The sequence below is a fragment of the Gouania willdenowi genome, chromosome 17 (genome assembly GCF_900634775.1).
Source record: "Gouania willdenowi chromosome 17, fGouWil2.1, whole genome shotgun sequence".
Classification (NCBI taxonomy): Eukaryota; Metazoa; Chordata; class Actinopteri; order Blenniiformes; family Gobiesocidae; genus Gouania; species Gouania willdenowi.
Genome location: NC_041060.1, coordinates 18,284,495 through 18,299,752, shown reverse-complemented (window position 1 = coordinate 18,299,752; position 15,258 = coordinate 18,284,495). Strand labels below are relative to the sequence as shown.

At 37.1% G+C, this 15,258-nt stretch overlaps 1 protein-coding gene across 1 annotated transcript in view; it reads right to left on the bottom strand.

Annotated features, from left to right (window-relative positions):
- Positions 1-627: 627 nt before the first annotated feature.
- The window catches only part of LOC114479138 (neuropilin-1a-like), a 99,097-nt gene continuing 84,466 nt past the window's right edge, over positions 628-15,258 (bottom strand). The window contains exons 12-18 of the mRNA XM_028472654.1: positions 14,242-14,424; positions 13,651-13,695; positions 7,674-7,811; positions 4,659-4,963; positions 2,912-3,008; positions 2,784-2,816; positions 628-1,160 (exon numbers count right to left, since the gene is read on the bottom strand). Of these exons, the coding sequence (XP_028328455.1) occupies positions 886-1,160; positions 2,784-2,816; positions 2,912-3,008; positions 4,659-4,963; positions 7,674-7,811; positions 13,651-13,695; positions 14,242-14,424 (1,076 nt within the window). The 3' untranslated portion in view covers positions 628-885. The remainder of the gene's footprint in view (positions 1,161-2,783; positions 2,817-2,911; positions 3,009-4,658; positions 4,964-7,673; positions 7,812-13,650; positions 13,696-14,241; positions 14,425-15,258) is intronic.

The window sequence follows — 15,258 nt, the reverse complement described above, 5'->3', positions numbered from 1 at the left end:
TCTTCATTTCATAACCGGTAAGTGAACAGTTAAGATCTGAAATGAGAATTGAGGATTTTAGGGGCATCTCGGTGGCTTTAGTTTTTATTCTAGATGGTAATATGTTGTATTCATATCACAGCACACTGTGATTATTGGCGCATAAGGATTTTACTGCACAATATTTCATAAAATGTGCTTCATCAGGCAAAGTTAGAATGGAAATATAATTTTAAACACCATGAAATTCCATGCATATAATAACTTAGCCTTATATCATCCCCTTGCCTCTTCTAGTAGTGTTTATTGATAGTTGTATGCTATACCGGGATGTATTGAAATAAAAATGTTTTTGTCATCGGACAAACAGGAGGCGAACAAGTTGGTTTCCCCCATTTCAAGATGGTGCCCGTTTATTTACTACCGCTAACGTCATCTGTGACATAAACCCGACTTCCCGAATGTTCTGTAAAATGATGCTAGCATCAGAAAGAAAACAACACAAAGTTTGACTTTAGCGTTCCAATGAAGTACATAAACAAGACTTTCATCTAGAATTGGTCTCAACACCAGCATGTGATTACATGAAGTCAACAAAGCACGGCGAAAAACAAATAAAATCCTTTAGTTTTCTTCTTCTTTGTTGTAGTTATTTTTGTTATTTTTTTTTTTTTTTTTGCTGTACAGATTCTTTATACACAGTGCTCCCTGCAGGTCAGTCCTTTCCTCTGCCACTCCTGAGAAATGAAAAAGCATCACACGGGCTCACTTTCAGCACACCCTGCAGTCCCATTAGTGGTTTTTTAGCCCTGTGTTTCCTCGTGCGTGATTGGCTGCCTCATTGTTGTCCACACAGAGCTCACACATCAAGATTAAATCTCTCTTCTCAATCTCTTCTTTCTCCCTTCATGCTTCTGAGTAGTTAGTCTGTCCGTTCATCTTCTCCTTCTTCAGCTTGACGCCATCCACCAGCTCAAAGTTATAGTTCTCTAGGGCCGATAAGTTCCTGTCCGTCATGCTGCCCTGTGAGCAGGCGCAGTACAGCACCACGCCACAGATGGCCCCCAGGAACACGCCCAGAGCCGACATGGCGATGATAGTGATGAGGATGGGGTCCAGGGTCTTCAGCATGTTGCCTGGACCACCCAGTTCACTGGTCTCCTGTGAGAGGGAGTCCATGGCTGCAGGAGGAAGAAATATGTCACTAAGTTAAAAAAAATAATAATACATTTTATTTAAAAGCTCTTTTCGAGACACTCAAAGACACTTTACAGTATAAAGCAGGTGTGGGCGAGGAGGCGGGCAGCTGTGTTTTGGATGTATTGGAGTTTATTTAGGAGTGTGGAGGTTGTACCAAAGAGGATGCTATTGCAGAAGTCGAGACGGGATGTGATAAAGGTGTGAATTAGAGTTTTGGCAGCCGGGAAGAAAAGTGAAGGGTGGAGACGAGAGATGTTTTTGAGGTGAAAAAAAAAGCGGTTTTCATGATTTGTTTGATGTGGTGGTCGAAGGAAAGGTTATTATGAAAAATGATATGAAGGATACAGCAGTGAGAGGCGGGACATAGGGTGGAGTTATCGATGGTGAGGTGAAAGTCTGAGGCTGTTTGGGTTAGGTAGTTTGGACCAATGAGGAGTATGTCGAATTTGTTACTGTTTAAGATCAGGAAGTTTTCTTGGAGCTATGCTTTGATATCAGAAAGACAGTTTGAAAGTGTGGAGTGGGATTCAGGGCTGAGTAGACTTCCAACATTATTGTTCCATAGTTTACACTTCAACATATACATAAGATACTAAATATGTAAGAAACCTTCAAAATCCAAGCAATAAGTGCCAGTTATCAGTCCCAACGGAGCCTTCACTTTAAATATTCTAGATTGTGTGACCAACTTCTATTTAATAGAAGGCATTATTAAGGGAAGTATTATGTAATCATTTGAGGAAAATCAGAGGATTTTGTAAGAATTTTTTAGTTTTTTTTTAACAGTTTAAAAATGACTGCAATTATGTGATATTAGCACCTGCAAATATTGTTATGTTTCATTTACACAACAGTTCCTGTTTTCTCTGTCATTTTTACTTTCTCCTGCGGGCCAAATTGGATGCTCAAAAAGGCTGGATTTGGCCCACGGGCCTTGAGTTTGACACGTGCATTAAAGGGATCCTCCACTGTGTTTTTTTTTTTTTTTTTTTTACAAATTTGGCCTTAAAGCTTCAAAATGTTCTTAATACAAAATATATGATAGCCTGTGTTGTAACAGGGCCCTCTAGTGACAGAATTACTCTACTGTTTATCCTAGTACTAAATAATAGCCCAGATTCTATATCATATCTTGCACATAATTATAACTCTTAACTTTTCTTGACTTCTAATCTGTGCACGGCCCGTCCAACGTTTCATTGTGTTTTGCCCAAAACATAATGATCTTTTGAGTTACTTTGCACAACGTAACTATAAAAAGAAGTGGTATTGTCTACTGTTAATAAGGTACAGTAAAGTATATAATATAAAAGGATTTCTATAGAAACACAAACACGGTTAGTATTCAGCACAGTTCTGAGTCTGTGCCTATAGATTTCGCACATGTAGACATACTGCCACCTACTGGCATGTGGGTGTATTTCATTACTTAAAGGAACTGATGCCATTTTAAAGTAAAATACCAGCTCGTTTTGGGCAGAGGATGGTTTAAAAGTTAGTTTTTCAGCCCCAGTACACAGTAATCTGTGATCTGTGTATGACACGTGAAAATTAACACACACTGTGAGTTGAGTTTTGAGAAAAGATAACAGTGCTCATCTTACGTAGAATGAAGATGTCAGTCGGTGGAGACGGATCTAGAAGTAAAAAAAAAACACAAAGACTTCATTAGATTAAAGCACAAGTAGGATCACAGAGAGGATTTAATCTAGTGTCATCAATGAAAACGCACCCCTGCAGTCCTCTGCACTAAGTCCATCCAGGATCTGGATGTTATCGACAGCGATGTGACCTGAGCTCCGTCTGTCTGCCACGCCCTCTACCACCACCTGCACAAAACAACACAAAACACAAGCCTGTGTGAACAACGGCTGGATCTTCTTTCAACACGAAATGTGGAAACAAGCCTTTTTAAGACGAAAGTTCAGACATAAATACAGGACTTTTGGTAGCTCCCATGTCAAAACAGTGTCTGAGGTAGTAGTGTAAGGCTGCAGCCAAACTCGGACCGCTGAATAATGACTAGTTTGCTTTAACCTCTATGAAGTTATTCAATGAAAATTAATAACCTCAATGAAAATTAAAGTTGCAAAATACAGAAAACTTCTTGTAAAGTTTAACGGTAACTCAAACTTGGGAATTATGTGAATATTCAAAAATATAAACTTTTCAGGGGAATTATTTATTAGAATTAACTGGAATTTAGGAGTAATTTTAAATAACTATCATTTCCAAACATACATTATGGCATCCATTCAAAAATAATACATTCAAAAAACATTATATTTCAACTAGGATTCCAATGACATTGAAGGTTTGCCCTTAACAGGGATGTTAAATATAGTTGTGAAAATAATTCAGAATCATCTAAAATATCAGCATCCGTCATGTCAAAGTTACACCCAACTTCTGGTTAATTCCAATAAATAATTCCCATGAAAACCTAAATGTTTCTGAAAATTCCCGAGCTTATAAACCTCTCCATAGTGTTTGTTTCTCCTCCAATGAGTCATAATGCAAATTATTCTCCCCCCCATAAAGTTTACAGTGTTCAAGCAGAGCAAAAAATTCGTTACCTGGTAAAGGTGGAAGAAAAAAATTCAGCTATATATTGCAATATTTCACAGTACGATTAGCGTATCGATTCAAAAAACGTCAAAATCAATTTTTCAAATCATGTTTTTTAACAAAAAAAAAATGAAACATTTAATTGCGCTAACATATGCAAAGCATGTAAACACCCAGTCACTATGTGTCAGTGAACGACATAAAACCTTGTTGAACTACCTCAATCCTCAATGCATTTTAGCTTAGAAGCTGATTTTCATAAAACATACTGAGCACTTAAATAAATATATGTGGTAACTTTTTTTATTTATCTTTTTATTTAGGAAGTTTTAATTAAAGAATCTGTTGTAGAAGCAAAAGTGAAACCTTTTAGAAAAATGTAATTTGACAGTTTGATAAAACATACCACTTGTTGAATTACAGTTAGATATCATTTACTTGTTCTCGCAAGTTAAAAAACAAAAAAAAAACAAAACATTAAATACATTTTATTTCATACCAATTTGTACTTGTAAAGGTGAAATTTCTAATTACTGATATCACAATATATCATAATATGATATTATTATATAATATTGTTTTCATTGGATTTACTGAGGTCATTTAGTTTATTCAATAGTATAATATTCTTATGTTTAAGGTTAAAATGGATGTTATTTGTTAATAATACATGGGTCAGTTGGGAAACAGTTCTCAATAATGAAAACGTTCTACTTTTTGGACATTACATCCTGGACTATTGCGCAATAATGGACTGGCTTACTGGTTCTCGCAAGTTTAAAACATGTGGCATTTCATTCCATTTTGTACTTCTTAAGGTGACATTTGTAAATGTTGATATTTCCTAATATATCGTACTGTGTAGAATGGGGATATATCGTATCGTGACATGCAATGCACAGCCCTATTACCTGGTAGGCGATGGTGGAGTGCTGCAGTAACACCCGGCCCTCCCTCCAGCGGCTGCCCTGATGCCCGCTGACCGTCCACAGCATCTGCCCTTCCTCTGCCTCCCTCCTGAGCTTGATGTGCAGAGCCCCAGCGTGTTCCCCAAACATGTGATACCAGAAGGACATGCACAGGTCTGCGTCAGGCGACGTGATGGGCAGACTGACCAATCTGGCCATCTTCTCCTCCTCCATGTCCTCATCGTCGCCTGTTTTGCTCTGCGTGTCTGCGTCCGTCAGCTGCATGTAGATGAAGTTCCCTGGACCACCTGTAGGGGGCAGGAGAGGAAAGGGAATGAGAAGACTGAGTGACTGGGAAGGGTTTAACACAGCTAGTTAATGATCATATAATAAACATATTGGGTATGCTCTGAAATCTATGTTACAATATGAAATCATCATTTTCTGTTCATTTTTACAGTTATAAAGGAAACTATATCTAAAGTTGTTTTCTTCAGCATCTTAAACACTCAGGGTTTATTGTGTATTCCATTATGTGAGGTTCAGTTCAATACTTAATGTGAACACCTGTCTGTGCAACTCTAAGTGCCTCAGTGTCTTTCATAAAACAAATAGTTTATATCGTCCATGTACTGGTTTAATGTCATTCCACACGTTCTCAGAGACGACAAATACATTTATGTCTGCATGCTTCAGGAGAAACGCTGGCGTGACACAATAAAGGACGGGTTTCATTTAAGAAGTGTTGATCTGTTTAAGTCAAGAAATCCAAGAGAAAGTCTCCACAGAGAACAGAGAGTTACATTCAAGACGTTCAGAGTTAGGTTTCTTAAAAAAAAAAAAAAAAAAAGAAACACTTGAAGGTTGTTCATTCTCAAGCTTAGAGCACAAAGCAGTGACTCAGTGTTTTTGTGATGAATGCCTCATTTCCCAGCCGTTTCCGTGACGATACGTTTCCCCACAGTGGCATCGAGGTTGGTGCATGATTGTGAAATTTTGTAAGATGGTTTTATTTATTTTTTTCCATATAGTTTCATTCAGACTTGGTCAATATTTTGTGGTATTACTTTGAGTTTTGGAGCTGTTCGGTGGTGTAGGACTAAACAACACTGCCTCCAAACTAAAGGAAAAGCTTTTCTCCTCGAGTCAAAACCCTGTACGATAGGACAATAGGAGTAAACTCTTATGTGTAGTAATGTGGCAGTTATGCAGTCCTTCAGGACTAATCCTCTGCATGGACACTGGGATAGACTCCATTACCAGTGACCCTAGTCAGGATATGGGCCGCAGGCTTCTTTAAATTCACCCTAGAGCACTATTAATGTGTGATTTTCACTCGTGCAAACATTTTTACAGGAATTTCAATATGTTGCATTTGTGTCTGCCTGGTTAGCATCAGCGTCTGTGAAGGTGTGGGTTTTTCCCTAATCCAAAACCACATTTTCTCTCTAAACGTGCCAAATTAACTAATGCGTAATATTCACTGTGGCCACCTCGGAAAAGAACAGCCAAAAAGGAAATGTCAATAGTGATAGAGAACAAATGTTGAAGGCGATGCTGGAGTTACCCATGACTTAGATCACGTGTGTCAAACTCAATGCTCGGGGGCCAAATTCGGCCCTTTAGAGCATCAGATTCGGCCCGCTCGAGAAAGTAAAAATGACAGAAAAAAACATGAAATACTTTGTAAATTACCAACTAATTATGTTGTAGGTATCTCAGCCCCTCCAAATACAAAAAGTCAAATAAAATCCACAATATTTGCAGAGCTCAGTTTTCATTTTTAATCTGTAATTGTTGAAAGAACTCTTAATTTTTCCAAAAATCTGGCCAATTTTCCTCAAATTACTCACATACTTCATCATTTACGCGTAGAAGTGCAAACCATGGCACATAAATGTTGAATTTGCTCTTTTTCCCACCTAAAATATGTGGCCCACTTAAGATCAAACTGGTCCGTATTTGGCCCCTGACTTAGATTAATAACATCATCACTAATGCTGGGACATTTGTACCTGATATAATATACCCAATAAAAAGTACTTGTCATCAAAATATTGTACGTATTGTTTTATTGGTACAACTCTATAATTTGTCATGCGTTGTCATATTTTGTTGAAAAGTACTTTTTATTGGGTATATTACAGTAAAAATCCCCTGGCGTTAGAGATGTTACTAATTCTAGCAATGGTGTTCTAGGGTTAAGGAAACAAACTCTTTTGTCTAAAATGCTAATTATTTCATAATAAATGCCCAGAGGAACATGGCTGTGATTAGATTAAACACTGACCTAATACCGTAAAGTTTTAAATTGATATAAAACGATAAACCAGAGGTTCCCAACCTTTTTCAGGTCGTGACCCCCATTTTGATATCCCAAATGTCCGACGACCCCAGAGACATTTTTTTCTCCCCTAGAATTAGTTTTTCATCAAGTTTATCAAGTTTAGCAGCCATCTCAGATATTTTCATACTGCATTTCATTTGAACTAGATTCATACCAGTATATGAAAATGTTTAGAATACTGTAATTTGATATTTATTGAGGTGATGTGTAGAAAAAAAAACATTAAAAAAATGTAAAAAAAAAAAATACAATTTTAATCAATTTCTTTACCTAAGATTTTAATTTCATTATTATTATTATTATTATTATTATTATTATTATTATTATTATTATTATTATTATTATTGTTTAGTATACTTTAGGACAGACGTCCCACATTGAGGAGTTTTCCCCCCATCAGACCAGTACAAAGGGTAAAATTGTCACTTTTTCCTCCCTAACCATGAGCAGAAACAGAACACATCCTCTGTCAGGAGTTCCCAGTGGCACAGCGAACACATCGTGCTATTTACACCTTTGTTAGAATTACTTCAACAGCTTCCCTGAGAGCTTTAAACAGACACTCCAACAGCCGAGCACTGACTGCTGAGAGCTATGAAGCACTCCCCCAAACTATTTTGTCGAGCGCTGCTGGTTTTACGTGAAACGTTTGGAACGGCGTTATCGTCTACCTGTGTGGTCGAGTGCAGGTCCTTTGTGGACGCTGGGAGCCCCGTTGGTTTGGACCAGCCACTCAGCACCAGCGCCACTCTCTCTAGTCCAGCCGCAGTACGAAGAGAAGTCAAAATTACAGGCGAACCACAAGTAAGCTGCAGGAGAGAGAGAGGAAGCCATCAGTGTTATATCACACACACACACACACACAAAATATAACCCTAACTCTGCTGTTCCCACTGCTTGGTTTGGTGGAACAGTAGACATTACACTCATGTTCAATACAGTATGGGTATCACACAATTATTTCTGATTGTGTGAAGCTTTTCGAGACCTCAGAGGTGGTTAAAAGTCCATTTTAAAATATACCAACATCCCTCTGAGAGAAACGCTTCTCATGATCATCACCCTACACAAGTGGTTCCCGACCCTTTTCTTGTCGTGACCCCATTTATATATCACAAATGTCTTGACGAGCCCAGGGACATTTTCTCCTTCTAAAATTTGTTTTTTTTGATTATATTTGAAATATAGGTGCATCTCAGGTTGATCGCCTCCATGCCACGCTGCACTGATGCAGTAATTCATGCAAAAGGAGGTCCAACCAATTATTGAGTGCATAGAAATTAACATACGTTTCAAAAACCTTGCATATTTGTTTAAAATATCTTTTTTTTTTATTGATCTCAAGTAATATTCTAATTTCCAAGACACTGAATTTGGGGTTCTCGTGATCTGTAAGCCATAATCATCAACATTTCAAGAAATAAAGGCTTGAAATATTTCACTCTATGTGTCATGAGCTTATATCATATATATCGGTTTGAATTTTTGAAATGAGTGACCAAAAATATGAAACTTTTTTTTATGATAATCTAATTTTTTTTTTAGATGTACCTACAAATACAGAGTAGCCAGTATCAGTGGATAAAGTAACATTACGCGCCAGCTGAGATATGTTTATACTGCATTTTATGTGAACTAGATTTATATTTGAGAAAGTGAAAGTATAGAATACAAAGACAAAAATTAAGCTCTTTGAGCTTTCTGCCTCTTCCTGCACTGTATATCTATTTCTGTGATATTATGGACTGTTTTTTTATTGTGCAAAATAGAAAAAAGTGAATCCATTACGATTTAAAATTTCAATTTTTCCTTAAATAAAATTACAAAAATATTTTTATTTAAATTTCAAACTTTTAATTAAAAAAAACATCTTCAAATGTATAAATGTAATTTTAATCATGTTTATTTAATTTTATTATTACTAGACATTTCAGGCAACCCCAGGTGACCCCTTATGGGGTCACGACCCCAAGGTTGAAAAACCCTGCCCTACACTGACATCACACCTGAAAACACAGTTTAATACACTTTAAGCAAACTACTGAGTGCTTTCCAGATGCTTGAAATGACAACTTTAATATTTGCAGGTTTTCCCCAAAATGTATTACTGAAATATTTGAAAAAACTGATCATTTACACAATAAATTACATGTGAGGACATGTGTTCATTACCTTTCTGTGAGACAACAATACGTTTTCAATCGACATGGCTTTGTTTTATCAAAAAAAATAAACAAACAAAAAAAATTAAAAAAAAGCCAAATTAAAGATTCTATCCAAAAAAAAGGAACATGTCACTGTAGTCAATCTTTTACACCAACATATGTAGCTGTGGTGTTGCCAGAGTCCAGATGTGCATAAAAAGGATCAATGCTGACATCCATGGAGCGTACAAGGCCTGATAATCAGCAGAGCCTGTTTTTGTGGCTTGTTATCAGTTCTGGAATAATAAAGTTTTGTTGACACCGGTCACGCACTGATTTTACGTCACTTTCCTCACAAAGCATGTTTTACATTCATATTGATTTATATTCAGGAATTTGGCAAATCCTACCTTGGAGCTCTTACGCTGTTGAATGCACTGAAATAATGACGGAACAAATGACAAAAAACAGGCTTTCTCAACATCATATAGAGAAAAAAAATAATCTACCATTACTTCCAGTTCCAGTTTTTTGTCTCTGGCTTGAAGTGCTTTCTGAATTAGCTTTCATTTAGTTCAATCCAAGCAGCTTCTATGAATAAAAAAACAAAGTCTCATGCTTTTTTTCTTTCTTTTCCCCTATGTGTGGAACCAAACGCAGTGTGATGAAGTGTCCTCTTGTTATCTGGTTAACTGCATATTTCATAAAACCAGGCTTCAAACTGTGAGTGTTTCCTTCAGCAAAGACAGTGGCTGCACATTTTTTTTATTTTTTTTTTTTTATCACAACACTACCAAAAAAGAAAGCTGTTTCTTGCTGCATTATTGCACCCAAAGTATGAATTTATACTGGGAGAAGAAATCACACCAGTTAAAGGTGTGCACAATTTGGATTGGGGGGGGGGGAGAAAGACAAAGCTAGTAGCGACTGAACACATTGTTCAGCACTGCTGGGACAATCCTCACTAAAACTGATGGAAAACAGTGCCTGCGTGCACATATGTTTGGGATCAGCACTTTGAGAAAAGAGGAACTGGGGGAACGGAGGGAGTTCGAATTGAACCGGGGTTAGAAACTGCCACCATCAACGAATGTGGCCCCTGAAAAAACAACAACAACCCAAAGGGGAATTCCTATCTTCTCTGTGCTTCTGCAAGTAATCGAGTGGCGGCAGTGGTTCACCGCAGTATCCAAATGAATGCAACCATCTCTGAACAGTGGACGTGTTTGTTACGGAGAGGCTAATAGGATGCAGAGATGACCCCCCCCCCCCCCTCCCAAACCTGAGCTGTCGTCACGCAACGCTTCAGCTCGCCTAATTGAGACCCAAGAGAGCTTTACTGGGTCAATACGCGTTGGTCCATTCATCCCCTTTACCTTCCTTTCCTCTTCCTGCTCATGTCTATTCATTCCCTCCTGCTGGGTTTCATTGTCACACCATCCACTCTTCAACCTTTCCACCTGTCCACTTCTTCTCAGGTTGGTAACTAACTGAAGTGTGTGCATTCACAAGCTAAAATGTTCACGCAGCAACAAAAATAAGCAGCGCATGGAGTTTTGAATGTGTACCGCAACGCCTCCCTACACCTGCAGTGTCATACTGTGTGTCTACAGCTTTCTCTCAATATCTCACAATTTCTTCTCTCTTACGGCTGCCGTTTGTCACTTAGAGGAAGTGCTGCATGCTGTAGGTGGAACAAACAAACCCCTGAACCCCACACGACCTCAGCCTGTTCTGCTCACTTCATGAAAGGAGAGCATATTAAATATAAATGAAATGTAAGGCTACTTCAATCTGCCTGTTATCCTGCTAGAGTATAGAGCATTTGCATTTTCTCATCTTTACCCTTTTCATTGTTTCTGTCTACTCCCTCCTTTATCCTGAGTGCTGTTGTGCAGCACTGCAGCAGGCTGAACAGGGCACTGCCCATTGCACCCAACAATGGTCCTCATGCAAGAAGCCACAGAAGAACCAAAATAAGAGAAATACCATTCGTATAGTGGATTTTGTTAGTAGTGCCCATTGATTTTTGGGATTCACCAATGTTTTCTTATCTCATGAATTTCTTATGTAAGAGATAATTCTAAGAGTGGTAGAGAGCATTCGTACTACGATAAGAAATGCCAAATAAATGTTCGTCCAATGCACACACACACACGTTTTAAACTTAAAAAACATAAAGAACCCACATAATATAGTCCAACTTACATTTTTATATATTTTAAAGGAATTTTAACGATTTATCTCTTATTTTTTCATTGTCTATACTTACTGTTGAAGGCCAACGCTACATGACGTGCAATCTTTTCGCGACAGCAATGCATGCTTTATTATTGCAATTAAACACATGAATCTATTTTATGGCATAATTGTGACCCTCACTAGCCCTCCCTAAGGAAGGGTAAGAACAGCTTTAAAAAAAGAGGGCAGTGTTACACCTCGGTGAAGGGGAAAGGAACAGGGAAGAGGGAGTCAGGGTAGGAAAATGGAACAATTGGTTTCTTTTTAATTAAAAGCCCTGGGACTATTTTGTGAGTTAAGGGTCGTAAAAGTGGTTTACCTGCTGATTTTAGATTGTTGGCAAACCAGGATTTAAAAAGACAGCGCATGTTTAGAGATCCACAGATCCATTTGCAGAGACAGATGAGAATCTCTTAGATTTATGCAATATTCTCGAGCCACTTCCTCATTTTTACATTTATTATGGCTGGGCAATACAGACCAAAACTCTTATCTCAATATTTTTTCTCAAAATGACAATATACTATAAATCGCAATATTTTTTACTCAATAAAATTTTACCAGAAAGAAAATTCAAGGTTAAATTTGCTGATGCAAAATGCCACACAAGCAAATTCATCAAAAAACAGAAGCACAGTACTGTATATGCCATCGTTGGCCTTTTCTCCTCGAAGGGAAGTACCAAAAATAGCAACATATTTGAATACAAAATAATTTATAAGTCCAGCAAGTTCATTTTGTTTTCTTTTTAAGTAATATGTAAAAGTTTTTTTCAGGAAATGTACTTTTATCTCCTGTCATGTTTCAATGGTCAACTGCCCGTCTTCCTCAGGGGTGTCTACTGATTGCATTGAAGTGTCCTTATGACACATCAAAGAAAATCGTAACACAAACTGTAATATAATAATTTGTTATAGGCAATATTGTAGTTTTCTTTATTGCCAAAATAGAACTCTTGATATATTTTGAATATCGATATATTGCCCAGCCCTACGTTTAATTAAGTATTATTTTTTTCCTACAAAATTCAAGAAATAAAAATACTCTGTCAATGCCACCTCTCCAATTAATTCCTGAATACTTTGGTCTATGCTTGGCTTAAACAAGAAACTTTTTTAATTTTCCATCTTCTTGTCAAACAATTTTCATTCAATCTTTGCATCCCTGCCCTGACAAGGCATTCATAGCATCGCATACGCTCTGACAACGCTGTTTTTGAGTTGATTGTAACATAATTAGGAACCCACTGTTATTGTTGTTTTTGAATATTTGCATAAAGAAACACAGCAGAGTAGATCAGACCACATTGTGCTTTAATACATTTAAAGCAGTTGAAAGCTCCTTGGACCTCAGGGGAGTGCTGGATTCTGTATTTGGGATCGTTTAAAAGCAAATATCCCTGTGATTAATAGGACTTCTAACAAGCTTCCAAGCACTTTATCTCAATTGCAAACATCTGCCACAACTCTTTGAATGAAGCACTTTATTTGAATCTGATGGATAAGCCGACCGTGTGCTATGTTGTTTTGTCGTGTGCTGGTCCCTGTGCATTCTAGATCTGTTGTTTTATTGGGTTTATTTTTCATGTTAATGTGTCTTAAGTGCTACGGATGGAAATTAGCTGACTGTGGGAATCTGGTTCACCCATCTGGCGTCTTTAGAAATGTTCCTCTGCATGTTGTCTTTCAAAAGAATGAAAGAGTTTTAAAAGAAATGCCCTTTTTAGATTGATTTAAACTGTATTCTTTGTGCACGTGGATTTCTTCTAGCTCATGTAACAAGGACTATCAGATCTTCTACCATCATACAAACAGTGTTACTTGTATGCTAAACAGTTGTCCTCGTGTAACTTATTATTATTTTTCTACACAAAACAGGAACAAATATAACGTCCACTAAAATGGAATTACAATCACATTCCTAATCTAAAAAACACACTGCAGATGTGTTTATTAGCAAATCTATCTCATTCTGCAGTCCAAATGGATCACGGCTGAGCAGCAACAGGCTCATTATTAATGTACCGGCTCGATCAAAAACACTTTAATGAAAGTCGTTTCCTTTGTTTGAGTCTCTGATGTCCCTAAATAATAGAAACCGTTGGCTGAACTGAGGCAATCGTCTGGCAAAGCCTCATATCGAGCAGCTTTCCCTGAATCTGAATGATGATCAGGCCCAATGTTGAAAGTTTTACAGCCGAGAGATTGTTAAAGCATATTCATGGTGTGTGTGTGTGTGTGTGTGTGTGTGTGTGTGTGCTCACCTGGTATGAAATCCATGATGGGTTCTGTGGCTGCAGTGCTTGCAGCTGGAAACACATTAAACACTGAGGTCAGCGTCAAATACCATAGAAGGACTATTTGGGATGAATCCACATTCCACACCAGACTCTAATGGTCTGCGATTCAGCTAGAATCAGTATTTTTGGTGTGTTTTTCCCTTTCCTATGCTCTACGTTTTCTGTTTGGCTATGTTTTCAAAGCTCTAAGAGCAAAGGGATAATGACTGCGCTGACAGCAGAAGGGAAGATAAAAGAGAATATTCAATGAAACACAAAAACCTGGTTACTTTTTTCAAAAAGAAGAGCAAATAAATGAACAAGCGGTGAAGAGGAAATGACACAATCCAGTCAAAGCTATACATCTTGAGAGGGTGGATAAAGGAGAATCTCAGATGATCCAATCCCAGCACGTTTACCTTTGTTTAAAATCAACAACAAATACATGTAGAATAGACTTAAAATACAAAAACTCTCAGAACTATTCCCGCACACTGCATTTTTCAACTTTAAATGAAAACTTTTAGACAGTAGCAAGAATGAACAAAGGAAAGGTCAAAGAGTCAAACTTTTTACCAATCACAATGTTGTCATCAACGGGAGACTCTGTTTTACTGGAACAGTCCGGATGTCCTTCCTCACAGTCCGTGGCTGGAGTTATGCCCGGAACCGTCATTGGTGCAGAGAGTGTGGCGCCGAAGGTGGTCATGGGTAATGTGGAGGCGAGCTGAGTGGTGGGAGGTACAGTGGTTGTGATATCTAAGAAAGGAGATCAATAAAATTAAGACCATAACATTTGACGGGCCACTGGAATCACTGGCAAACAAGTTTAAGGTCTGAGAAAGTAGAGTTTTTACTAGGGGTGTCCCAATCCGATATCGGATATCGGTCTGATATTAGCCTGAAAACAAATATCGGATATCTGATTCCAATTTCTGGATTTTCAGATTTTTTATTGATTTTGTTTTTTTCCAATCATTTTTTATTTATTTTAGTCAATTGTAGAATACTGTATATATTGTGTTGAAGGTTAAAATGAATGTAACCAATTGGTTAATAATAAATGGGTCAGTTTTTCTCATACCTACTGTTGCTGACTATTCACTGTTTGAGTGACATCACTTGATCAAGCTTTTCTAACATTCCACACTACAAAATAAGTCATTAATATTTTATATTAAAGAAAAGAGAGGAAAAAAATAAATAAAATAAAAAGTTTGTATGATTCATGCTGATATCGGATCAATATCGGTATCATATTGGAAATGAAAAAGTTGTATCGGGACATGCTTAGTTTTTACAATGTTTAAAACTTCAGATAAAAAATTATTCAAACTGCAGTTTAGAAAAAAATTCTAAATTATTATCATTATCTAAAGGCCATAGAGGCCAGTTATAACATATTTAATGAGTGAAACTATTATTTAAAAAAATCATGCAAAAAAAAACAATATTAAATTACAACATAATAATAAATAATATAATCTTAAAATCATTGCATTTAATTTTAATATTGTCATATTGTGTGTGGAAATACAAGAGTGAATTTGAAGCAATTTTAACATAAATACATAAAATGTATCTTCTCGAAGC